The 23,372-nt window shown below is 52.0% G+C and overlaps 11 protein-coding genes across 11 annotated transcripts; 3 read left to right on the forward strand and 8 right to left on the reverse strand.

Moving 5' to 3' along the window:
• Positions 1-281: 281 nt before the first annotated feature.
• Positions 282-2,977, forward strand: BO88DRAFT_473919 (uncharacterized protein; the record flags this gene model as incomplete). Its single annotated transcript, XM_025711787.1, has 4 exons — positions 282-1,647; positions 1,718-2,053; positions 2,126-2,820; positions 2,864-2,977. Exons 1-4 carry the CDS (start codon positions 696-698, stop codon positions 2,975-2,977), a joined length of 2,097 nt encoding a protein of 698 aa, XP_025566877.1. The 5' UTR covers positions 282-695.
• Positions 2,978-7,452: 4,475 nt separating this feature from the next.
• Positions 7,453-8,945, forward strand: atfB (bZIP transcription factor atfB). Its single transcript, XM_025701709.1, has one exon. The coding sequence runs from the start codon at positions 7,547-7,549 to the stop codon at positions 8,570-8,572; it is 1,026 nt and encodes a 341-aa protein (XP_025566878.1). The 5' UTR covers positions 7,453-7,546; the 3' UTR covers positions 8,573-8,945.
• A 497-nt stretch (positions 8,946-9,442) lies between these two features.
• On the reverse strand, positions 9,443-11,159 carry BO88DRAFT_332034 (sugar porter family MFS transporter; the record flags this gene model as incomplete). Its single annotated transcript, XM_025702703.1, has 2 exons — positions 9,443-10,947; positions 11,000-11,159. 2 exons carry the CDS (start codon positions 11,157-11,159, stop codon positions 9,443-9,445), a joined length of 1,665 nt encoding a protein of 554 aa, XP_025566879.1.
• Positions 11,160-11,424: 265 nt separating this feature from the next.
• On the reverse strand, positions 11,425-13,472 carry BO88DRAFT_450447 (Zn(II)2Cys6 transcription factor; the record flags this gene model as incomplete). Its single annotated transcript, XM_025710566.1, has 2 exons — positions 11,425-12,423; positions 12,483-13,472. The coding sequence occupies 2 exons, from the start codon at positions 13,470-13,472 to the stop codon at positions 11,425-11,427; spliced, it is 1,989 nt and encodes a 662-aa protein (XP_025566880.1).
• A 197-nt stretch (positions 13,473-13,669) lies between these two features.
• Positions 13,670-15,616, reverse strand: BO88DRAFT_359293 (putative iron-regulated transporter). The gene is made up of 6 exons (XM_025703817.1): positions 15,172-15,616; positions 14,952-15,115; positions 14,868-14,907; positions 14,664-14,821; positions 14,069-14,608; positions 13,670-14,016 (listed from the first exon to the last, which is right to left on the reverse strand). Exons 1-6 carry the CDS (start codon positions 15,518-15,520, stop codon positions 13,735-13,737), a joined length of 1,533 nt encoding a protein of 510 aa, XP_025566881.1. The 5' UTR covers positions 15,521-15,616; the 3' UTR covers positions 13,670-13,734.
• Positions 15,617-16,055: 439 nt separating this feature from the next.
• Positions 16,056-17,423, reverse strand: BO88DRAFT_402136 (mitochondrial 37S ribosomal protein mS47; the record flags this gene model as incomplete). Its single annotated transcript, XM_025706024.1, has 1 exon — positions 16,056-17,423. A coding segment is annotated over exon 1 (1,180 nt), but the record flags the coding sequence as incomplete, so codon positions are not given.
• BO88DRAFT_402138 (uncharacterized protein) lies at positions 17,312-17,819 on the reverse strand. Its single transcript, XM_025706025.1, has one exon. It carries the CDS (start codon positions 17,647-17,649, stop codon positions 17,422-17,424), a length of 228 nt encoding a protein of 75 aa, XP_025566883.1. The 5' UTR covers positions 17,650-17,819; the 3' UTR covers positions 17,312-17,421.
• Positions 17,820-18,359: 540 nt separating this feature from the next.
• BO88DRAFT_332250 (mitochondrial 54S ribosomal protein uL4m) lies at positions 18,360-19,315 on the reverse strand (the record flags this gene model as incomplete). Its single annotated transcript, XM_025702715.1, has 2 exons — positions 18,360-19,145; positions 19,232-19,315. 2 exons carry the CDS (start codon positions 19,313-19,315, stop codon positions 18,360-18,362), a joined length of 870 nt encoding a protein of 289 aa, XP_025566884.1.
• Positions 19,316-19,495: 180 nt separating this feature from the next.
• Positions 19,496-21,006, forward strand: BO88DRAFT_402139 (mitochondrial 54S ribosomal protein mL38). Its single transcript, XM_025706026.1, has 2 exons — positions 19,496-20,104; positions 20,163-21,006. The coding sequence occupies exons 1-2, from the start codon at positions 19,567-19,569 to the stop codon at positions 20,885-20,887; spliced, it is 1,263 nt and encodes a 420-aa protein (XP_025566885.1). The 5' UTR covers positions 19,496-19,566; the 3' UTR covers positions 20,888-21,006.
• BO88DRAFT_402140 (putative mitochondrial inner membrane protease subunit 1) lies at positions 20,687-21,755 on the reverse strand. The gene is made up of 2 exons (XM_025706027.1): positions 21,313-21,755; positions 20,687-21,233 (listed from the first exon to the last, which is right to left on the reverse strand). The coding sequence occupies exons 1-2, from the start codon at positions 21,670-21,672 to the stop codon at positions 21,057-21,059; spliced, it is 537 nt and encodes a 178-aa protein (XP_025566886.1). The 5' UTR covers positions 21,673-21,755; the 3' UTR covers positions 20,687-21,056.
• Positions 21,756-22,382: 627 nt separating this feature from the next.
• On the reverse strand, positions 22,383-23,269 carry BO88DRAFT_485373 (OBAP family protein; the record flags this gene model as incomplete). Its single annotated transcript, XM_025712339.1, has 3 exons — positions 23,029-23,269; positions 22,484-22,948; positions 22,383-22,408 (listed from the first exon to the last, which is right to left on the reverse strand). The coding sequence occupies exons 1-3, from the start codon at positions 23,225-23,227 to the stop codon at positions 22,383-22,385; spliced, it is 690 nt and encodes a 229-aa protein (XP_025566887.1). The 5' UTR covers positions 23,228-23,269.
• Positions 23,270-23,372: the final 103 nt, after the last annotated feature.

Raw genomic sequence — 23,372 nt, forward strand, 5'->3', positions numbered from 1 at the left:
TGTCGCGCTGCTACGCTTACTTACAACTTGCATGGAAAGGCGTTTTTGCGTGCCAGTGTCGGTTCCCGGGCCCCTTTGGTTGGCAACGGAAGCCCACTTGCACGTTATTTACTTGATTATACGGTTCTCCCCCCTTATATTGCTTCTTGGTATTTGAGCACTTGGGCTTTTGTCCGTCTTGTTTGAAATGCAAAAGTAGACGGTACTTGATGGCGCAACGGTCTATATCCCTGTTACGAAGGCACTCGTGTACACAATACATCTAGACATTGTCATTGAACTTCATTTGTAGAAAGTGGCCAGCTCAATGTGAGAAGTGGATCGTTACTTGTGAGCATGGCTGTTGCAGTTGTGATAGCAAGCAACCATGGACTTTTGCAATTGAACAGCAAATTTGTCTTCTTCAGTCTTTAGCGTTGTATATTCCCTGTTCAAGCTGCGTGATTTACATTCACATGTCTAGACTCATGTTCCGGACAGCCCGGTCAATCCGGCCATTCGCTGAGACTGCCTGGTGAATGAGGCCTTCCTCGCCAGTTCTTAGAATCATTGACAAAAGAGGAAGGAGCGATCCTGACATTGACATAACAAGCCTCCAGGCCAGGCCACACCACACCTAATACTCACCTCTATAACGATTGTTGCATCTTCCTTCTCCAGCATACCTGATCACTTGCGCAGCGTCTACTGCAGTGATGGATACCTTGGAATGTACCAGAGACAGCTTAAAACGATCCATGGACCAGAGGCTATCACTTTCTGCGCCCTTTCCGTCGGCGAATGCCGGGCTAGCTGCCTCTCTCGGGTCAAGAGACATAGCAAAGCACCACGATAATAGGAGGAATACAATCTTGTTGCCAGAGAATGTGGCTGCTCCCAAGAGACCCGCCTTGAATTTAGGTTCAGGAGACAAAGGTTCCAGACTTAATGGGTTCAGAACGCTCTTTCGCTCACGCAAGTCGCAGCATCTTCGACTCGAATCAGGGTCGTCTGGTCTGTCTGGTAAGCCCATTATTGTGGTGGAAGATGGCTGTAAAGAGGATCATTCTACGGATACTGGCCATGAAGAGAATCAGCAGTCCGTCGGGCTTCAGGTCACTCAGTCCAGCGACCTCTTAACAGGAGATGCCGATAGAAAGGTTAGTGACAAGACGGTGTACTCGCTCAGCTCGGATCTAACTAGTGTGACTGTCTGCCATGATCCGTCGAAACACAAGTCCATGCCTATTGCCTTGGTTGATCAGGACTGTCTTCATCATGATCCCTACAGTGATATTCAGGAGGCGTCTCATTCTACAACCCAGTCCAGTGTCAATCTCGATGATCTGAAGAGGGCTACTTCGTACTCTAGCAGACATCATAGTTCAGAGCGCAGTAGTGCGAGTGTCTTGTCGACATGCCGCAATCGGGCTACAGAGAAGCCAGGGAATCCCTTTAGGCAGACCCGCTCTTACAGATCACGGGGCTCATCTAGGCAGAGTTCAGACTTTGCCGCCTCGCTTGACGACAGCTACGCATTGGAACAAGGGGATCGCCACGCGGCTGTTATAGCGTTCAATGAGCTGGTCGGTAGATTGCGTCTTGAGCCGCTGGATGTTGACGACACGCTTGGTGCTCACGGGGGTGCTGAATGGGGTCAGGTGTCAGGTTTGTGTGCCCCAGAGCAAGAGATCGACAGGCGATATACCAGACATCCCAGTTTCTGACGACATAGTAGCTGAACGATCTCCTGATAGTCGTCTGTCTCATACAGCCACCAGGGACGATCCTCCCAGACGTCGGGATAAGTTCTACGGACGCATACGAACCATGCGGTCGACCCTCCAGCTTGGATCGTCAGACGCACCCCGCAAAAGAACCTTGCGTCGGATGAGGACGTTCGCCAGCCTTTCGCGCCGATCGGCCGATATGACTTCATTGAAGGGCAAGCCCCTGGAAGACCTGGCTCGACTGGGGGGGTACAATCTGCTCACTCTTCCGGCCGACTTTGCGCCTACGAAATTGAGGCTACCCGTATGCTTTGTGGCGATTATCACCTATCTGGGATGCTTTGGTAGGAATCCACCATGCTCCACTAGGATACTCTATCCGTCGCAGGCTATTGGTTTATTGACGTCATTTACAGCTCCTACTGTTCGAAACGTCTTTGTCGACGCCGGGGATCCGAAACTAGCGGCGCGGACGTACGACTACTACGCCAATCAGGTGCATTCGGTGGAAAAGCAGCAAGACAAGATCCAGATGACGGTTGCGAGTGGCACGATACCGGCGGATGTGGTGGACCCTCTGAACCGGGATGGGGATAGTGGCGACGCCATCCAAGTGTTGAGCGTGGCATGGGCGTTCAAGGCTCTTCTGTCCGGGCTCCCAGGGGGAATTCTAGGGTCGGGCCGGCTTTATCGAGTGCTGGTCCAAATTTGTCAGGGCCACCTTACGAGCGAGCCAGTGGAGCGGCGCAGGAGCTGCCTCGGGGGGCTTTCACCTCGGGGTTACCTCAAGGTCAAGGCGATGAGTCTGGCGATTCTGGCGCTCAGCGACTCGATGCAGCTGAACCTGATCTGTGGGGTGTTTGGACTCAGCGCGCTCTTGCTGCATGAGACGCAGCGGCTGATAGAGCTGGAACGCCAGGGCTTCCGGGGCAGCGTCTGCCGGGCCAGTATTGGGTCGGGGCTGCTGAACCTAGACCGACTGAGTGGAGTGCTGGCGCCACTACTGACGGAAGGCGAGGGGGAGGAGAATCCTGAGGACGCGTTCCGGGCCATTCAGCGCGAGATTGAAAGCCAGCGGGTTGCAGCGATGCTGATCGGAAATTGGCGAGGGGTGAGTCGACAATTGCGGATCTGGGAGCATCGGGGGGCCATAGCGCATCACCAAGGATTCTCGCGAACGTTTAGCGGGTCGGCGGAGGTGTGAGGATGAGGCCAAGCTGAACCAGCATGGTGGTGTATCCTGGTATAGGCGAGAGTACTTTGTGTAGAGTTTGGAGAGGTATAGGGAATAGCAAGGAAGAGAGAAGAAGAGAGAGGGGGGAGGGGGGAAGGAAAGCAGGAAAAGAGGTGGATGATAGATAGTACGACGGGGGCATGGAGCACAGGCCCAGCGGAGCCCGAGGCAGCAGCCGGTTCTGGGAGCAGGAAGAGTGGAGAGAGCGGAGCCATGTAGGGTCGGCGATAGCAAGAATTGAGACGTGATTGCTGGGACCCGACGGGAGGCTTGGAGCAATCATGAAGCAGCATGGCGACCGTTTAGACGGGGCGGCAGGAACCTGAAAGGATCCCTGTTAGCAGTGCATAAGCCTCCGAATTAGGGATGATTGGCGGGGACTGGATGTCGTGGCTGTAAGAAGACCTTTTACCGGATGCATCGAGTGTGCCGTACTTAGTATTCTGTATGTAGGGAGTAGTAATAATGAGTATACTACAAATCCCAAATTGTTATTAAAGTAAAAGTAGTAGTGATAGGTATATCCTTGTACTTCAGTTTGTATTATCTCTATATCCCCAACCGTAAGAAGAAAGTGGGGCAAAACAGGATATCAGTAGCAGCAAAGAAAGAAAAATCAAACAAACAATGAAAGAAGATATTCCCCGACCCTGACCTGAACCAGAACATGAAACAGGCAAACACTAGGCAGATAGGCATCTTTCTTCCTCTACTGTTAGCCCTAGTAGGTAAAGCCTAGCATAGCCCACCCCCCTTTCCCCCACCAAATATGTATCCAGATCTAATTCCTTGGAACATAGAAAAGCAAAAGCGGTCGAGCGGGTCTACAACCCGGCGACATGATCCGTACCGAAGATAGTAACTAGTTAACGAAAATCACTCACTCAGTTACTCACTGGCTCATAGAGTATGAAAGACTTGGAACGGGAGGGGATAAATGTATGGATGAATGGATGAATGAGTGAAGGAATGAAAGAGGGAAGGCGGAAAAAGGTGTCACTTGCTGAATCTACATGTAGTAGTACCAGTGGTTCGGGTTGTCCCTTCCAGGGCCGAGAGGACTGAGGGCGGATGAACATTGAACGCGCAATATAATAATTGATTGATAGGTTGGGGATGATGGATGGATGGAAGGTGAGGGAAATGCGCGAAGTGTATTAGATTACAAAGTTAGGATGTGGTTTTTTTCTTCCTTGGATTTGATTAGGACTGGTGTATTTACTGTGTAGTTGTAGTGGTGGTGGTAGTGGTAGTAAGTAGTGGTAGTAGATGATGTGGAGTGTCATAGTAGTTGACTGTATGAAGAGCTGCCAGTGGTTCCGTTGGTTTAGTGAGTAAATGATAGCTGAAAGCTCGTTTTGTCGATCGGTGGATCGTGGTTCGTTGGAGGGAAAAGCCGGGCCGTGGGGATATGTACTTACTAAGTAGACTGACTGAAGTACATGGAGTAAAGTACTTTATTTGTGACTTGATCATCAAAGTACAAAGTACTCCGTACCTAGATAAGCATGTATGTATGTATGTATCTCGGTTAAACGTGCGATGCAGTGTATTTTCAAGGAATATATCATGATTCGGGAGTTGGTTACGCGTCCATACCCAATTCAATCCTTAGTGGATGAATTTCTAGAAAGGTATTTATTTTATTCTTTTCTTCTTATTTTATTGAATTAGCAAAGCGACTTGGCATCTTGTCATTTGATTGATTTGATAATCTTTATTATTGTTGAGAGAGCCGTTGGGTTTGAATAGTTCTGGCTAGCCCTGGAAGGGGGGATCCGTAGGTCGAGAGGGAAGGGGAGTCTACATTTGTGATTATTTAGGATAATTTATCTGATGCAGGCTGATGAAATGAGTAAATTGATTTTCATGGACTTGAATCTTGCCAGCTGGCAGGGAAGTAGTAGTAGTACTGTTGATTAGTTCACAACTTAACCGAGGGGAAACAGCTCGTGTGGATCCTTTCCAACTTGAACTACTACTTGTCTACATAGTACTGCTGCTATGTATGTATGTACTCCCCCTTCCACTAGCATATAGATATATCAATTATTAAGTATGGTATGTGGAAAAGTGGCTCTCCCTCCGATCAAGGAACCGGGAGAGAAACCGGAAATCGAGACCATTCTTATATTCCCATGCTACTTAGGTTACTACTACTTACTACGTACTTGCTGCATTTGGGGGGATCCCCCAACAAAGTTTGATGGGGTAAGAAAAATGTCAACTGCGCCGCCCGTCGGGAACTTCAAACCGCCAATCAGCATGAGTAGCGGCACTACTTGGCTTTCCCTGAAACCGGACAATCCACCTCGGTTTTCTTTTTCTTTTCTTTTCCCTATAGTCTAGTCTGTCTGTCATGGATGAGGGAAATAAATCAGGTCCGGAAGTAAGTGAATGACTCATTGAGAAATAATATAATATTTAATTGAGTGAGTTCTCGTCCATATTATTTATTATGAGTACGAGTAGTAGTACGTATTTCTCCCCCTGTGTAGGAAATCATTTGCTGGTGGAACCGGACGGGGAAGACGGAAACCCCGTTCTTTTCTTAAGGTCCAGGGTTATGTTGAGTGGGTTGTTTTGCCCTCTCATGCCATGAATGAATGACGTTGGAGGAGGATGATGATATCAGACAGCAACACCCTTTCGTTCTTTTCCTTCTTTTTAAGGTTCTCGGGTTCGGAAAACTGTCGGCGGAGAAGCACAGATGATGTGGGCTGATCTGGTAGAAGTTGTTGTTGGTTTCTTGTTATCTTGGTTTGATTTCTATTCAGGTCAGTACATACTTGGGATGGCTATCTTCATGGTGTTCCAAGTTTATCTGGGGTATAGAAAGAGACTAAGGTAGCTGTGCCACTAGTTTCCCTTTAGTAGAAGGCCATCTACTGAAGGGAACCATACTCGACAGGTACTAGTATTACTAGCATTGCTTCTAGATGCAAAGTACATTTGCAAGTCCAGCTGGCCTGGCTGGCATCTGTCATGCCAACCAACTGCGTAATTGTGCAGCTCCGGCTGAATGAGAGATCTTGTCCTGCCCCTGATCGTCGCATCCTTTTCCTTCCTTACGTTCTCGTTCTTTCTCGCATGCTCCCCTTCATCGTGGAGACTGGAGAAGTCTCCAGATCTCTTGTTCCAATGATGATGTCAACCTTGCCGGTTCTGGCCAGGTCTTCGTCCAGTGGATGCCCTCTCTTGGCTTCCCGACGCCGGAACTGCGACTGACCCAATCATCAAGCCATAATAATCATAACTCTCTCCCAGCTGCTTCGGGGAGTTGAAGCTTCATCTGTCATCTGTTCTTCTCCCCTCTCAATACATCACTGTTTATTGCTCACGGCTCACTTGACTTTCCATCCAAAGGTTTGTGTGTTGTTGGTTCCTTCTACCACCATCAGCTACTACAAGGTACAACACCAACTACTACTACTTCTTGTATTCTCTACTCCATCCTCCCCGACCTCACCATCCACACCACACACACAACATCCCAATTCCCTGCCACTTGCGCAACCACTTGGGAGATTCCTGTTGGTGAGTAAGAAATGTCCTCGTCTCTCTCTTCTCTTCCATCCAATCCTCATCCTTCCTCTGCTGTCATCTCCTCACTCGTTTCATCTTCTTTCTTGTCTCTCAACCCTAGCCTGTCCTCCCCTCGTATCACTCTCCCACATTGACTTCGATCCGGATTTCCCCTCCTTCTCTTTCTTTCCGTGGTACTCTTTCCTCTCCCTCTCTCTCTTTCCTTTTCCCTCTCCCTCTTCCTCTCCTATCGCTTTCCTTCCTCTCTGTCCCTCTCCCTCTCACCCTCCCTCTCTTTTAACTCTGCCGGCTCTTCCGTTCCGTGGACCTCTCCGTTACATTTCCACCTTAACCCCTCCTCTGCCCTTGACACCCCCCATTTCTGATTCTGGGTCTCCTGCAGATTCATTGCCTGACGAAAGCTCTCTTCCAGCTCCACTCTGGTCTCGCCCGGTTCCCTGATTTTCCTGGTCCAGGTTCCGCTGCTGGCTCCAGAAGGACCCCTACTGCCAGCCCCCGTTCTGGACACACAACACACTCACACACACTCTCTCTCCAACAACTCAACCCCCCCACTTTGATCCTGTCGGGATATATTCTCCTGGCCAACCTTCCTTCTGAACCGGTTGGAGCTCTCCAGCTTTTTACCTTCCCGCTTGTTCTTGACTTGTCAGTGCATTGTTCATCCTTTGTTGCTTTCTCTCCCGCCCTCGCAACCGTGGTAGCTGCCTACCATCACTCGTACCTGCCGTGGTCATCTTCCCCTCGGTCACACTGGTTTGCTCCTGGGCTCGACAAGATCCCAGGACCTCTGTTCCAGGTGCCAGACTGTGCCTTTAAGCCGCTCTGCTCACTGACTTTCGGCCTTGTGCTTCCGGTCTTCTCTGGCATCGCGGCCGGAGCTTTAAATACCTTCCATTCGCCTGCCCGTCCGTCGCCACAACCATACTCCTCTACCTTTCAATAGCTAGTTCTCTCTGTCTCTCCCTCTCCTTATATCAATTTCGATCTTCTCTACAATCTGCTCAGGCGGCTCTGCCCTGCCCTCTGGTTAGTTTAGATCAGGCTCACTCTCAACATGGCGACTCAGGCCTCCTTCGGCCAGCCTGTTGTGCCTGGCGAGGCCGTCGTGTCCAACGAAGCTGTTATGCCTGGTGCCGTTAGCGCGGCTCCTTCTCACTTCACCATCTCTAATTCCTACATGGCGACCGACATCCTTTCCATGTCTTACCCAGCCGGGGACGATCAGACTCTCTTCGGATTCAGCCCCGTTTCTCCCTCGCTACCAAGCTGGTCGGCGAAACATGACCCGCAGGTTTTCACCAATCCGGGTCTTGAGCGAGGCCTGAAGAACTCGCATGTGCGCAACGGTCAACCTACGCCCCCTCCATATGACGACAAGAGACTCAATTCGGTCGACGAAATCTATTCCTTGTCTCATTTCCAGTCGTACGACGGGGCTGCTGTCTATTCCAACCCAACTCCCCGTGCAAGCTTCAGTCAACCGGCTGCTTCGGACGCGCGTCAACCAGCGCCCAGGCGTCGCAAGACTAATGGCACACACAACTCGTCTTCCCCCGATGCTGATGACAAGCTGAGCGAGAAAGCGAAGCGTGAGAAATTCCTGGAGCGCAATCGGCTGGCAGCGAGCAAGTGTCGCCAGAAGAAGAAGCAGCAGACGGAGAGTCTCCGCAGTCAATTCAGAGAGCTCTCCCAAAGGAGAGAGGACCTGACCCGTCATATTGACGCTTTACGTAGCGAGATCCTCGTGTTCAAAAACTACTTACTCGAGCATGCCCAGTGCAATGATGAGGCTATTCAATTGCACCTCAGCACCATGGTGAAGAACATTACTCAGCAGGACTCACTGGGGACGTCCGACCTGAAACCGGACCTGAATGCTCTGACCCCGTCGAGCTCGAGTAGGACGACCCGCTCGCAGGACCTCTCCTTTGGTTTTGATAGCCCCATTCAGATTCCCTCAAAGATGGGCTCCCTAGAACCCACTCCTCGCCGGGACTCAGAGCAGACCCTCGCGAGTGATGCGTCATTCTCCTTCTCGACTCCCAACAATGACGGCTTCGAAGATCTGCTCGATGTCTAGAACCATCTTCTATATCCATCATTCTCTATACATTGCTCAACACCATCTCAGGGCTCAATGGCGGCTGGTGTCGTCTTATTCTGTGTTTTATCATGAGCCCTCGATGGTTGACATGACTGGCGACTGCATGACGGCGTTTTTTTTTTCCTTTTCTCTTCTTTTTTCTTTTTCCTTCTTGCTAACTCTCCCAACAAAAAAGCACGTGGTTTGGGCGGGACTTTGTGATTGCTGTTCAAGGTAATATTCTTGTTATTCTCGCTCAGGTAGCTGGCGACTGTGGCGATTTTATAGTTAGGTAGGTTTGCTGTATGGTTTCGAAACCAACTTGCCGGAGGAGTGGCGTTTTTCTTTTTTGGGGGGGAACTGGGTGGGCAAAGGAACACGAATTGCTACGATGATACGAGTGTACGCTAGTTGCTGTGTGGGTTCTCGGTAGCTAATAATAATCAATATTTAGCTTACTCTGAGATTCTCTAGTTACTAACCACCGTATAGTCATATATAGTAGCAGTAGTAGTAGTAGTAGTAGTAGTAGTATATAAATGGTCTCTCACATGACTGGCAGACCATGTACAGTAGATCGATGGTTCTATCTCCACTTGGGACTAGTTTCCGCTTTGGACTAGTTTCATGCATACTATCGGAGTAATGATCTAGATCAATCTATAAGTAGTATTCAGTCACGTTCAGTTATCAACCATATGAAATTCTGCTAGTTAAACATACTCTAGCCGCAGCTAATTAATTCAACTCGTAACAACACAATGTAGAAAAGAATCAACTCATATTCTACCATCTAACTCTATAACTAACTAACCAATCCACACGTGGAAATATATATATATATATATAGATAGAAGTGAAAGATAACTAAACCTCCACTCTCTCCTCACTCGTCTTCGCCCCCGCATTATCATCATCAGAAACAATCCCGTCCTGTTCATAACCACGGTCAATTTCCTGTTCCTGTTCCCCGACCAGCAGGGCAGATGATAGCGAATCATCATGAAGTTTATCGTCATCATCTCCGAAAAGCGCATCGATCTCCTCGAGGGATCTCCCGCGTGTCTCGGGTAGGAAGAACCAGACGAAGACGGCGAAGCTGGCGTCTAAGACCCCGAAGATCAAAAAGGTGGCCCATTTCGCCCCGGCTAGGACGTACGGGGTGGAGAATGACCAGACGAAGTTGGAGAGCCATTGGGCGGCGACGCCGATGGCGACGCCCGGTTCGCGGATGCGGGTGTTGAAGAGTTCGGCGGTGCAGGGCCAGGGGAGGGGGCCCCAGGAGAGGTTGTAGAAGACGATGGCGAGGTAGATGAGGGAGACGGTGAGGAGGCCGCTGTTCGTCATAGTGGGGGTGGTGGAGGGATTGTTTGTGGATGGGTGGGGGGTGGGGACGTTGGTGGATTTTACGACCACTGAGGTGGTTATCATGCAGATGGACATGGCGAGTGCGCCGAGGATGAGTAGTGGTCGGCGGCCGAATCGGTCGGCGACCCATACGATGAAGATGAGGCAGCCGATTACTTTTAGGCCGCCGAATATGCCGGTTAGGAGGAGGGTAAGGTGGGCGTTGTTGCCTACTAGGAGGGCGAAGAATTGCGGACCGAAGTAGGCGAGCGCCGTTGGCCCCATGGATTGTTGGGCTATGAATAGGCAGACGGCTAGAGCGAGTCGGTGGCTGTTGGACTTGCTGAGGAGTTCTTTCGGAGAGAAATCGGCGGTCGCGTGCGCATCACGCTCGATGCTGGATTTCATTTGCTGGTACTCGGTGCGCACGTGTGGTCCGTTCGATGAGCGGATCCAGGTTAGGCTGTCCCATGCTTTGGACTCGTTCTTGTCGTGGTCGTGGGAGAGGAGCCAGCGCACGCTTTCGCGGAGCGTGAGCATCCCCAACCCCATTAATGCGCCGGGGATCAGCTGTACAGCGAATGGAATCTGCCATTGCAGGGCATTGGCGGGAGCAAATTGCATGCCATAGTCGATCCAGTAGGACACGAGAATGCCGATGGTGAAGGCGAATTGATAGCAGCTTCCGAGCCGGGCGCGCTTGTCGGTGGGACTCATTTCCGAGAGATAGATGGGGATGACGGTTGCGGAGCCGCCGATCCCCAGTCCGCAGATGACGCGGCCCACGTAGAAGACGGATAGCGAGTGGGTATCGAGCAGTTCGAAGATAACCCCCGTGCAGAAGATGAGGGAGCAGACAGCCATGGCCGGGCGACGGCCGAGACGGTTTGTGAAAGGCCATATGAGCAGACAGCCAAGTAGCGCAGAGGCTTGCTGGACGCCGACTGCAATAGCGCTAACTCGAGTCTCATCGGCGGCGGTATACCGGAAGGAGCGATGGAAGGATTCGAAGGTGAGAACTCCGCCTGGAATTGATTGATGAGCATGGTGTGCGGTGAGTCTTCAGAGACTACATACCAATCACACCCGAGTCATAGCCGAAGAGAAGGCCACCGCAGCAGACGATTGCTGTGAGCCAGTAAAGGCGAAAGGCGCTCTGGTTGTCGGACGGCGGTGGATCATGATGGCTGGGATCGTGGAGATCAGCATCCTGGGGGAGTTCGGAGTAGGGCCTCATTGTGGGCCATGTCGCGAGGGAGATAATGCGACAGCCACAATGGGGAGAGATGCAGGACAACAGACGAAAAGGAGAGGAGGGGAAGTGAAGAGGAAAAGTAAGGAAGTAAATACAGGCCGATGGAGACTGGCGGGGAGTCAGATGACGTGCGATTACGTGGTCAGGAGATCTGCGACGCGTTTCGAGTTGATGTTCATCCACTCCGGAGTCTCCTGCATCCCTCCCTGGTGTCCACTTGGTCTCTCCTACGGCTATTTACTGTCTTCTAGATCATGATGAAGAAATCAGTAAATAGCTCCCGCCGCACGCACCGCGAGTCCGCCCAGGTGCGCGACGCATCTTGTCGTCGCGTCATCTCCTCCAGCAGGAGCAATGCTTTCCCCGCATGCGGATGTCGCGCCGTACGGGAGCTTCCACGGATGCGCTCGGGATCTTGACAGCGACTACTACAGCTGCCAGTGATCCGCTGCATCTCTTTCACAATCCATCTTCGCTGCTCCATCGAGCCCTCAAGACCGGCCACAAATAACGGCCATACAAAGCTGGCGGGCAGATGTTGCTGGTCACTCCCAGACTCCACCTCCGCGGTTGCCAACTGAATAATCCGATCCACTGCGCGGTGCACTCGGTCAGTCCGTGGGTAGATGGCGAACGCGACCCGGTGTAGGTAGATGAAAATCGCTAGGAAGTTGGCGATGTACTGTCGGAATGTCCGGCAGATTTCGATCGCGATAGCAGGCTGTAGAGTATCGAAGAGGTTCTCGGGCGTGCTGTAGACGTCCAGCACGCGCGGACGCCGGTTCCAGAGCGTCTCGAGGTCGGCCCCGACCTGGTGTGCTATCTGAAGCACCTCGAACTCGTCACTGACCGTCCCGCGACTGCGGTGATGCAAGTCGATGCACACGATCCGTCGGATAACCTGTTGCGTCTGTAGAAAGAAGCGAAAGGCCGGGCCCGTGATGGCTTCACGCATAAGGTATGCGGGTTTTGGTGGCTCCTCGTCGCTGCTGTTGTCGAATAATCTGTCTTCCGGGGCTACTTCAGACGTAGTGTTTGCTTTGGATGAAAGACTGCCCAGATCAATCAGCGGATCGCCATCACGGCCAGCTATCAGCGCTTTAACATCCAGCAATGACACCCACGACACAATAACACTGCTCACACCGGTCCACAACTTGGTTCGGTGGTGAAACCGCTGCAGCAGGAGATATGCGGAGTGGAGAAAGGACGTTCCTGAGCCCCATAGATCAGGGGTAGAAAGGAGCTGTTTCGTCAGCTCTCTAGCCATAGTCAAGTATTCAGAGCGAACCTTGAGACACTCACCTCCGCCAGCATCAACAATAAAACCGTAGTAAACACCCTCTTCAGCACCGTCTCCTCTACTTCGCCCAGCAAGCACGACTGAATCTCCGAACACGCCAGCTGATGATACCTCGACGCCAGTTTCCACGCTTTGCCCTCCACCAACGCCTCGTGTATCTCCGCGTAGCAGTAAATCCCATGTAAGACCGCCCGACTATCGCGCGATTGTGCAACAACATTAGCACGCACATACTCCCATTCCAAATCCACCGGTCCAAATATCGTAGGCGGCGGGTCCCCCTCCACGAAATGTGCAAACAACCGATCCTCATATGTCAGCCGACCATGACCACTACTACTACCACCGCTTGTGTCCGATGCAGACCCCAACTCTGACCGATCGCCGTGGATGACTGAGACTGAGCCCGCGTCCCAACTGATCGGCCGTTCATTCTGATCGAGTTCCTCGTTCGCGATCGCCGCCGGAACCGAGCCCGCTGGGAACCCCGCCAGTCCGTTCGTCGTCAAGTCGAGGTGTTTCTGCTGAAAGTCGGAGGTGATCTCGCCGATGAAACTAAGAATATCGAACGAGGTGATGTTATCCGCACCTAGGGGTTGCTGGTGTTGTTGTGAAGAGCGACTGCTGGGACCCGCCTGCTGCGGGGATCCTGAATTCGAAGCTGAAAGCCGGTCATTGCAGAGGACGGTGTGGAAGAAGTTCACGTCTGGACGGTCGGATGAGGTGGTGCTGGCGGTGCTGGTGGGGGCCGATGCTGCGCTCGCGACTGTGCCTGAGCTCTGGCTGTTATGCCGTTGTCGCGGGATGACCGTTTGGATGGTGCTTTTGTAGGTGCATTGCAGTCGCAGGCGCGTGCAATTGGCACACGTGGGTTTGGTCTCGTCGCAACGGACTTTACGTGCCCGGCAGGTCAGACAGCCCGTGCGGCGTCGGGGTCCTGATCGGCCCATTCCGCGAGCTCGAGGAGCCTTGCGCTCGGTTAGCAGGTGCATTTTCTAGGTGTATCAAGGGTTTGGGGATGCGAGATTACCTCCATGATGGGTGTGGGGAAAACATGGTTGAGGGAGGAGCTGCGCAGCTGAGATGGTGTGATTGTTGGGGGGAATCAGGAACGAGATCATGCTCGGCTCCCCGCAGCGGTCCGCCTTGTCCTTATATTTGGAGTGGTCTTCATACTGTAAACTCTGCCAGGAACAGCTACGTCAGACAGCATATTTGATTCATATCTCATGACACTACATGCACTCTATCTCATTATGCCCTTCGGATGATGACATCCTGCGGGTCGGGGACGATCCGTTTCTTGTCTCCCCCAAAACACTTGGATGTATGCAGCAAGTGTCCGCGTTCCTTTCGCACATACGTCGCGAAACATATAGCAGCCAGCGCAATGCCCCCGTAACTGATGAATACTGGGTATTTGAATTGTTCGGGAAGCGGGAATGCAATGGTCGTCGCAAAGGACAGGAGCTCGAAGATGTTTTGGAGAGCCATTTCCGTGGATGAGAACCGCGCGCGAGCCCGTTCGTCCACACCCTATCATAGTTAGAGCTTGGCCAGGTGAAACAGTTGGAGTAGCAGGACTTACCTCTTGAACTAGAAATTGTACCGAAAGGTCAAAGCCCCAAAGCCCGATTCGACTGAGAGCTACGCCCACAATCAGGCTCACGGCAACCACTTGAGACTGATTGTCGAGGACAGCAAAGGCCGTCACTGCAGCCGCCAGACAGGCAAACTGCCAGTTCAGGAACCACAGTCCTGACCGGATAGGCCCAATCCTGCCCATGATGAAGGGGGCTGCCCATGTCCCTGACAGCTCTGCAATGACAGCTCCGATCCTCATCCCGCTGACCTGCAGCGGAGTGAAGCCAGTATGTAGCAGATACGTTACCATGGTAGTGCCGAAGGAGAGCACCGTGAGGTAAAGTAAGCTCAAGGCAAGAGAGGCCAGGAATACAGAGCTAGCCACATACTCTCGCCACGGAGCAAGAGCCCTTCTGCTATACTGCGCTATCCGACGAGCTGCGCTCGGAGTACTGTCGCTATTCTGTGGCTGAAGCCCAGGTCCATCTCCGATCTCATTGCTTCCATCCTGACAACGCTTGAGTTCGGGTATGGACGTATACACCTAAATTCGGTTAGTATATGGTATCTTCAGCCTCTGGAGCCTCTGGGAATAGTACCTGAGCGATTGCAATGTACTCAACGACGACGCAGGAAACATTCACAGCCAAGACCGTCCATATGGCTATCTTGGTCGACAGTCCATCAACCACGGAGATGACCACCGGAGCTAAGAGTTTGCAAAATAGATCTATCCGTCTCATAGAGGCATTGAGGTCTATTCAATTAGTAAATAGTATGATTCGCAGCAAGTCGTAACATACCTTGTCGAGGGATATCCAAAGCATCCGACACAACAATGGCCTTTCAAATTAGCCAAATATCATAGCACAAGAATAGCAACGTACCCAGTCTCTCTCAACAGCAACACAATTAGCAGTAGCAGCGAGCTTCTCCACACAAGCGAGCAGTACTGAGCCCGCAAACACGAGCGAAGTAAACACCGTAGTAGACGGCGCCAGGAGAACCGTAAAGCATGCGCAGGAAGCAGCCACAGGGAGTCTCTGCCATACTACAGTATACAATGTCAGCCCATGATGACATCCCCATTCCACCACTCTCACATACTAATGGAATGCCGAATCGCTCTCAACCTATTCGCCCGGTCCACCACCGATCCCAACCACGAGGATAGGACCACCGCAGCCAGCGATCGTACCAAAGCATACACCGAAGCATACCGCAGTGTTCCCGGGAAGATAGTGGCCAGGAACAAGACAGCCCCAAACTCAAACATGCGCGAGTTCCATGTTGAGAGAAAATGGGAAATGTACAACCGCAACAGAATTCGAGTTGGGTTTTGAGGCACTGGGGACCCGGGGGCCGATGGTCGGGGTAAAAATGGCTCTGCCGGGTCTTGCGAATCGCAAGATGTTCGGGGCTCTGTGTGAGCGTGGAGTAAAGGTGATTCTGCCATGATAGGGCGTTTGTTTGATACTCAGATTCCCGAAATTTGCATGTTTGGAAGATGGATTTGGAGTTGGTGTGAGACGGGGAATTAAATCGTGATTGCCCGGCCGAAGGGACCGACGGATACTTTAGTTACTATGGATGGATGCTTGGGCTGGTGCGGAGCCGAGTGGGCTGAGTTGGATGCCTTCACCTCTTTCGGTAAGGAGGTATTCTAGGCATATCCCCACCAATTGAGTTGGCTTTATATACTATTACTACTATCAGGGAATATTAGGGATGGGTGGTTTCATCCATTTTTCAGATAGCAGAAGAGGCGGGGTGGCAGATAATTCCGATATTGAGAGCATACTATTATCCTACCCTTCCCCGGATTATCAAGATCCCATGCTAAAGTCGCCGCAGAAAACCCAAAACTCTCGACAATCTCCATGGAAGAGTAGTGTCTCAATAGGCACTTGTCAGGGACTTATGGCCTGCAGGCAATATAATAAACGAGTATAGATACGAATATCATACTGTTGGATACAAGCCATGTTAGGCTGGAAAAAGGACCGTTGCTTGCGTGTCTAACTTTATATGAAATACATGTTGATAATATTAACCCAATATACAGACCCAACGAACACAACAACAGGAACAAATGGACTCCTTAACCTTCTGATGTTCTTTTCTCTTTCGCCAAAGAAATCAGTTCACCCACTCAAGACCATTCTCGCCCTGGACAGTCCGTCTGGCCAGGACTTCAGCGGCCTTCTCCTTCACACCCTCTTTGCTGTCAAAGTTCGCAACAATATCGTTGAGGGTCACCTTCTCCTTTCTTCCACGGTGACGCACGAAAGCCTCGATTCTGCTCTCGCTAGGCAACCCGAACTTGTAGGGATATTGGGTGTACGGGGACTTGTAGTGGTAGAGACTCAGCCGGGATTCAGGCCCCGACTCAGACTCGGAAATCTCGAAGAATTTGTCGACGGTCTCGGTCGAGACCTCCTCCAGAGTCGCCGGCTGCCAGGTGGCTTGGCGGGGAGGCTTCGACATGAGGCGGGCCTTCACACCTTCCACAAAGTCGGGGTGTCTCATGAACTTGGAGGCGATGGCGTGCTCACGCTGGAAGGTCTCGGAAATGGTCCACTCGCGGCCGACACGCAGCTGGCGCAGAGCAACCTTGAGCGAGGTGGGAGACCGCGCCGACAGGGTCTCCAGGGTCTTCTCAGCCCACGACTTCATCTCCGTTTCCTTCTGCAGCGCCTGGATGATCTCCTCCACCGTGTTGTACTGGAAGCAGCGGTCAATAGCACTGCGCAGCTTGCCAGCCAATTGGATAGGCTCCTCGCGCACGGACGGCACACCCGTCGAGAATTCGGCCATGGTTTTGTTGACAAGAGCGAGACGTTCCTGGAATGTGGAGTAGTCACGGAAGACGAGCTCAGACAGACGAGCCGTCAGGTTGGCCAGCGCGCTGGAGTGCAAGTAGTGCGTGGCAACACCAGCATACAGAGCCTGAACGCCGTGAAGTCGCTCCGAGGTAAGGGCCAGGTATGTTCCGAGCTGTCCATCGAGACGAGACAGGAAGAAAGAGCCGCCAACATCCGGGAAGAAGCCAATGGTCGTCTCCGGCATGGCAAACACAGTGCGTTCAGTGGCGATCCGGAAGGGAGCGTGGACACTGAGACCGACACCGCCGCCCATGGTGATACCGTCCATCACGGAGACGAAGGGCTTCTGGTAGGTCGCGATGAGGTGATCGAGGCGATATTCGTCGGCGAAGAAGTCGGACGAGGCCTGCTGGCCCTCGGGGCCCTTTTCGTTCTGCAGAGCGAGAGCAGCCACATCTCCTCCGGCGCACAGAGCCTTCGAGCCAGCGCCAGAGAGCATGATGACATTGGCCAGGTCGGACTTTTCCCATTCCTAGAAGACACCCCAATCGCTTAGCAACAAGTCCACACGTATGATACCAGGTCGCAGCCACAAGCTAACCTTCAGTCGAGGCACAATCTTCCGAACCATCGAGCCGTTCAAGGAATTGAGCTTCTTGGGACGGTTGAGCTCAATCAAGCGCACACCGTAATGGGAGTGGAACAGGACATCGTCGGGCTCGTCTCCGGGGAGTTCTTTGGGGATAGGTGCCGTAGACATCTGCAATCGTCAGTCAATGGGAGAGGCGAAGCATGAGATAAAAGAAAGGCGTACACTAGCAGTGGCCCCGAATGCTGGGTTGGTGACTTTGGCACGGAGAGGCATGGTAGCTGGTGAAACCCGCGAGATCCAGCTCGACGGTGTTGAAAACCGGCAAATACTGCGTCGGAGTAACATCAGGCAGACCACAGCCTGTTGTGGAGGAGGAGACGGGGTAAAGGAATGGAGGGATGAGGGGATTAAGTATGAGGATGAGCTCGTCGGTTCTCCGCTTGCTTTGACCTCGGAGTTTTTCGCGGAATGATTTTCCTCGCCGGCCGCTGAAGAGGAGAACAGCCGAACGGCCGCAGGATGAGATGTTCCACCAGGAGTAACCAGAACCTTAGTGGTGGTATATAGGGTTCTAAATTATTGGTTAAGAGACTTTTAAATATTTCTGTATTATATTTGATTTGTTCAGAGAAGTTTGGCTATAGTGTCGTGAAGGATCTCCGTTCGGCAACCTCGCCCTGGCATGTGCTTCCAACTACTTACATCGGTCTCCTTCTACCAATTACCGGGCAGCTTATCGTAGGTTTCTGCTAATAAAGCCGTGACTTTCATCCTTGAAAATCCGTAATGCCATCATACATATTTCGAATCTATTTGTACAAAATAAAACACAGAACGAAGCTAACCAGTAAATGACCCCATCGCCAGGTAAAAGAAATTTAGTACAAAGCCTTGGCCGGCTTGTTCTTCAGATCCTTGGAATGCTGAGACAGAATGCGGTCCAGCGCTTGCTTCTCAATAATCAAGCGTCCAGTCTCCAACAGGTCCTTCACATCCACGTCACGGCGGTCCAGGATCTTCGCATGTTCACCCACTTGACGCACGGTCTCGAACAGCTCCTCCTTCGGTTGGTCCGTAATCAATGTTGACCGTCCATAGTGCCGGCCCCAGCAGTTGACTTTGAAAATCTCCTCAACGATATGGGGAGTGGCGCCCTCCGGAAGGCTGATTTCGTTGTCGACAATGATCAATTGGCCGCGCTTGTAGCGGTAACTGAGGGCTATCCGCCACGCCTGGTCGTAGATCTTCTGAGGGAGCTCCGTTGAGAAGTCGCGGGGGTGAGGACCAAAAGCAACACCTCCACCTCTCCGGATCGGGGATTTCTTGTCGCCAACACGGGCCCGACCAGTACCCTTCTGCGCATGCAACTTCCTACCACTTCCATGCACATCATCTCTCCACTTGGTGCTTGCGGTACCCTGTCGGGTCATGTCACCCTCGTAAACAACGGCTCGGTGCAGGATGTCTTTGCGTAGCGGCATCAGGAGGTGGTTGCGAGGATACTCAACGAAGCGCAGGGGCTCCATCGAAGGGAATGAGTAGAGGGTCGCCTTGACGGGTTCGGGATTCCACACGGGCTTGGGAACCTCCCTCGTAAGGTTGTCAACGGGGGACTGGGCCTCGGTGGCCATCGAGCGGGAGAAAGACTTCGTCAGGCATCGTTGCTATAGAATCGAGGCATCAATGGTCAGTATCTCGCATTCAGCCATCTGCAAAGACTAGCAGCGGAATCAAAAAAGGTCGGCCTTACCGTGGTCGTCTCAGCGCCCGAGAGGAGACCCCCTGAGCTGCGAGAGAGCAACTTGAGTGCGCGAAGAGCGTCACTTCCAGGCATTGTGAGTGAGAGTGTGTAATTAAACCCCGAGAGGTAGCCTGGATGGGGGAGGGATCTCGGTGATGCTTTGGAGGAGGAGCAGCAAAAGTTCGGGTGGTCTGGCGCTAGCCGCCTGAGGCTTGGCCAACCCGACGAAAAAAGTTCCGTCCGGCCAGGAACCTCGACTTCGACTTCCCGACCAACCTGGGGAATCTCTTCCATCCACTCCACCACTCTATCCCCCCATCCTTCCCCCAGTCACTCGTCTCGCCATGGCTCATTGCGAGCGGGCCTCGAAGCCCCTGCTCCAATGCCTGCAGAAGACCTACACAAGGGGTCTTCCAGGCCTCCAGCTACAGTCCACTCGCGCCTTTCAGTCCACCGCTCTGGCTCGCGAGGAAGCCCAGACTGAGGCCAAGAGCGCTCCCTTTCACAAATCGCCTGATCCGGCCCTAGTAACGAGTCCCCGGCTGGAACGGAGGTTGTTACGCCAGGGAATTGCCCCCGTCGGATCTCGTCGACGTCGCGCTGCCCTCCAGGGCTCATCCAACATTCCCTTCGAGCAGCTGCCCTTCCAATGTTTCCAGGAGGCCCGCAAGGTTTTGATCGCAGACCGGGAAGAGAAGGTGCGCGATATCCAATCGATGAGCGAGAAGATTGCCAGGCTTCAGGCCCTTTCCAATGAGGAGGCCGGCGGCTTGCAGGTCAAGAAGTCCAAGCTCCGGGCCATGGAGCTCCATCTGGAACACCTTAAGATCCTTGCGGATGTCAACGACCCGCTGGTCAAGAAGAAGTTTGAGGATGGGCAAGGTGAGCAACACATTCTACACACTGCCTTTAACTCCGCAGCCTAATCGACCTCGTCTAGGTGACCTCAGCAAGCCCATCTACCGCTACCTGGCCGATCGGAAATGGAGGGAATACCGTCGCAAGATCCTCGTCCAAAGAATTACGCAAATGAAGGTGATTCCCGACGTCCTTCCTCACTGCGACCCCATTGTCGACACCAAGCTCTACTTCAACCGCAGCCAGGTGCAGCCTGGAGAATACGTCAACGCCAAGGTCAGCACGACAGCACCTAAGCTCGACGTGCAGCTTTTCGAGGGCGGCGAAAAGCTCGTCACCATCGCCGTGGTCGACTCGGATGTCCCCAACGTTGAGAAGGATGGATTTGATTTCAAGATGCACTACCTGGCTGTCAACGTCCCCATCTCGGCCACCAACACCAAGGTCGACCTGGCCCAGCTGTCGGGTGAGTCGCAGGTTGTCCTGCCATGGGAGCCCCCTGTCGCTCAGAAGGGCAGCCCCTACCATCGACTGTCTCTGTTCATCCTTGAACAGAAGGACTCCAAGCCGTTGGACTTTGCCGCCGTCAAGGCGAAGGAGACGGAGCGCGAGAACATGCTGCCCCGCACCCTGCAGGCCCGGTACCACCTGAAGCCGATTGGCGCGCACCTGTTCCGCACGCAATGGGACGAGACGACGTTTGAGGTGATGAAGCAGATTGGCTTCCCCGAGGCGAACATGGAGCTCCGGAGGAAGCGGGTCGAGCCTCTTCCTTACAAGAGAAGAAACCCGTCCACATTCCGGTAAACCAGCCAGCCTCTTTTTCCTTCTGTTCAACTTTTTGGCTCTAGATTTTGTATTGTACAAGAGAAGATGTATGAATATGCACAAATTCCACCAACTCCAGACTCCATGCCGTATACCTAAAGGGTATCCATCTATCATCCTTATATCCATCCGACATATAATATAACATTTATCCCGACAAATCCGCCTCCTCCAACGTATTCTTCACCCACTCAAACTTATTCAACGGCCAGACCCGCGCAATAATCTTCCCATTAATAAGCGCCATGGGTATAGGACCATAATTCCTGGAATCCCTCGACCACGGCAGATTATCCCCAGCAAGATAGACATGGCCCTCAGGAACCTACACCAAACACAAACCATTAGCCATTACCCTCAGCCCCATGAATAACCATCAAGAGGAGAAATGAAGATAAACATACCCTGATCATCTCCCCCTCCCCACCAACCTCCCTACTAAACGGCAAATCCCTACACACAAAATCCCCGGGCAACCCAATAACCCTCTTCGCCCCATTGACCCCCAAAAATGTCGGATGATAGAACCGCACCACGTCCCCGACCTGGATTCCGCGCCCGTGCTTGTGCACTCGCGATATGAGAAGGTAGTCGCCCCGCGGACTGAAGGTCGGGTACATTGAGGGCCCTTCGCTGAGTTGTACCGTGATCAGGTGTTCCCAAATTAGTGTGCATGCGCAGAATACTCCCAGGCTGTTGAGGCCGAAGCGGAAGATGTGTCCTGGGGTGCTGCGTTTTAGCGTGTAGCGGAGGAAGCGGTCCATTTTGTAGATTATTTTTTTTTCTTATTATTGGGTTGGTTCTGAGGGCATTGCTTTGCGATTGGGGTTGGATTGACTGATTGGATTGGACTAATTTGGTGTAGTTTGCTTGGTATGACGGCGGAGAGCTTCGGAGGTTTGTTGGTCATGTGACTTTCTCGGTGGAGGGAGGGTATAAAAAGGGTTTTGTGCGGGAGATTTTTTCTCTCTTCCTTCAGAAATGTCGTGAGCGACAACACAACACAACGCCAGACTTTCAATTGATCGATATGATCGATTGATTGATTATTGCTACATCCATGATGATGATCTGATAGCTTAATGCAGCTAATTGGAATCATCCCATTGCTATCATTATTGTTACTGTTTTCTTGTTGCGTTATGTTTTCTGCTATTCTGCTATATTCGCTTCTAAAATTGCTAGAGCTCACCGCTGCCGAAATTAAACACCAGAGCGCGTGAGTGTGGACAGTGAAGCAAGATGAATATACATCTCATCATTCGTGGTGGGATTCCCTGAACGATAGCCCGGCTTGGACCCCATTTTGTTATGGGAATGGAAAACTGGGTGGTACCGATGGGACACATCCATCTTTATATTATCGTAGTTTGTTTGATAGTTGAATGCAATTGCAATTATTGTTCATATACATATTCATATTCACTTCGTATCATTATCATCATCACATATAGCCAACATTATGATATATATCCTAATCCTCCCACATCCCATCCGCACCTACACAACCCATCAATTAGCACATCCCAATTCCCGCAAAACAACATGGATGATAAAAAAAAAGAGTAAACTCACCCTCAACCATCACCCCCTCCCCCTCCTTCTCCAACCCCTTCCTCTTCTCCCTCTTCTCCCTATAATCCACCCCAAACCTCTCATCCCTCTCCTTCACCAACTCCCCAAGTCCCCCCGGACAGGCCAATTTCACCCTCTCCTCACTCGTAAAACTCGCCATCAACTCCGGCGCCCCCATCGGCACCGCATCCCCCCGATCCACCTGCCACAGATGATACGTCTTTCCATACAACGGCACAATATCCTTCATTTCCGCCGTCTCGGCTGCGTCCCACACGACATTCGGAACGCTCGCGGGCGCAGGCATGATTAGCATCCCGCTACTGACTTCGTAGACGTGCGTGTGCCACAGTTTCTTCTCTTCCGCGGGTAATGTCGCGAAGAGCTTGGGCGTGATCATGTATTCGATGCCGAGGAGGCGTGCGTTGGGCGCGGTGCTGTCGTAGAGGAGGCATTGTCGTAGATCTGTATATTATATTAGTTGGGTAGTTATATGATTGGGTTTTTAGAGTGGGATTTATGCGATGCGATGGGGGTATGTTTACCCTCTGTAATATGAGAACAGTAGTGATTTGCCTCCACGCAGCGTGTCTTGTCGGAGGCGTAGACGTGGAATGCGTTCAGGTGCGCGCAGATGTGCTTCACGGGCGTGAAGTCTTGGATGGCGCTGGCGCCGGCTTCGAGAACTTGGCTTTTGGTGGTTTTGGCGGTGCCGGGGAGGCCGTCGGTTGTTTCAGTGGTCATTTTGTGGAAATGGATATGAGAAGCAATGTATATTGGGGAAATAGTTGGTTGGTAGTTGGCGTTGAGGTGAGGATGGGGTTTCTATACTACTTTTTGTTGAAGTTGCATCTGACGTCACGATGATCGTTTTGGTGATGGGTTGGAT

The sequence above is a fragment of the Aspergillus vadensis genome (genome assembly GCF_003184925.1).
Source record: "Aspergillus vadensis CBS 113365 unplaced genomic scaffold BO88scaffold_3, whole genome shotgun sequence".
Classification (NCBI taxonomy): Eukaryota; Fungi; Ascomycota; class Eurotiomycetes; order Eurotiales; family Aspergillaceae; genus Aspergillus; species Aspergillus vadensis.

Coding starts and splice junctions, on each gene's coding strand:
- BO88DRAFT_402139 (XM_025706026.1), top strand. CDS start 19,567: ATGGCTCATTGCGAGCGGGCCTCGAAGCCCCTGCTCCAATGCCTGCAG. Junction 20,105..20,162: donor GAAGTTTGAGGATGGGCAAG/GTGAGCAACACA, acceptor GACCTCGTCTAG/GTGACCTCAGCAAGCCCATC.
- BO88DRAFT_359293 (XM_025703817.1), bottom strand. CDS start 15,520: ATGGCAGAATCACCTTTACTCCACGCTCACACAGAGCCCCGAACATCT. Junction 14,908..14,951: donor TTGCTGTTGAGAGAGACTGG/GTACGTTGCTAT, acceptor CTAATTTGAAAG/GCCATTGTTGTGTCGGATGC. Junction 14,017..14,068: donor TACAATTTCTAGTTCAAGAG/GTAAGTCCTGCT, acceptor TAACTATGATAG/GGTGTGGACGAACGGGCTCG.
- BO88DRAFT_402140 (XM_025706027.1), bottom strand. CDS start 21,672: ATGGACCGCTTCCTCCGCTACACGCTAAAACGCAGCACCCCAGGACAC. Junction 21,234..21,312: donor GGGAGGGGGAGATGATCAGG/GTATGTTTATCT, acceptor TGTTTGGTGTAG/GTTCCTGAGGGCCATGTCTA.
- BO88DRAFT_402138 (XM_025706025.1), bottom strand. CDS start 17,649: ATGTCTACGGCACCTATCCCCAAAGAACTCCCCGGAGACGAGCCCGAC.
- atfB (XM_025701709.1), top strand. CDS start 7,547: ATGGCGACTCAGGCCTCCTTCGGCCAGCCTGTTGTGCCTGGCGAGGCC.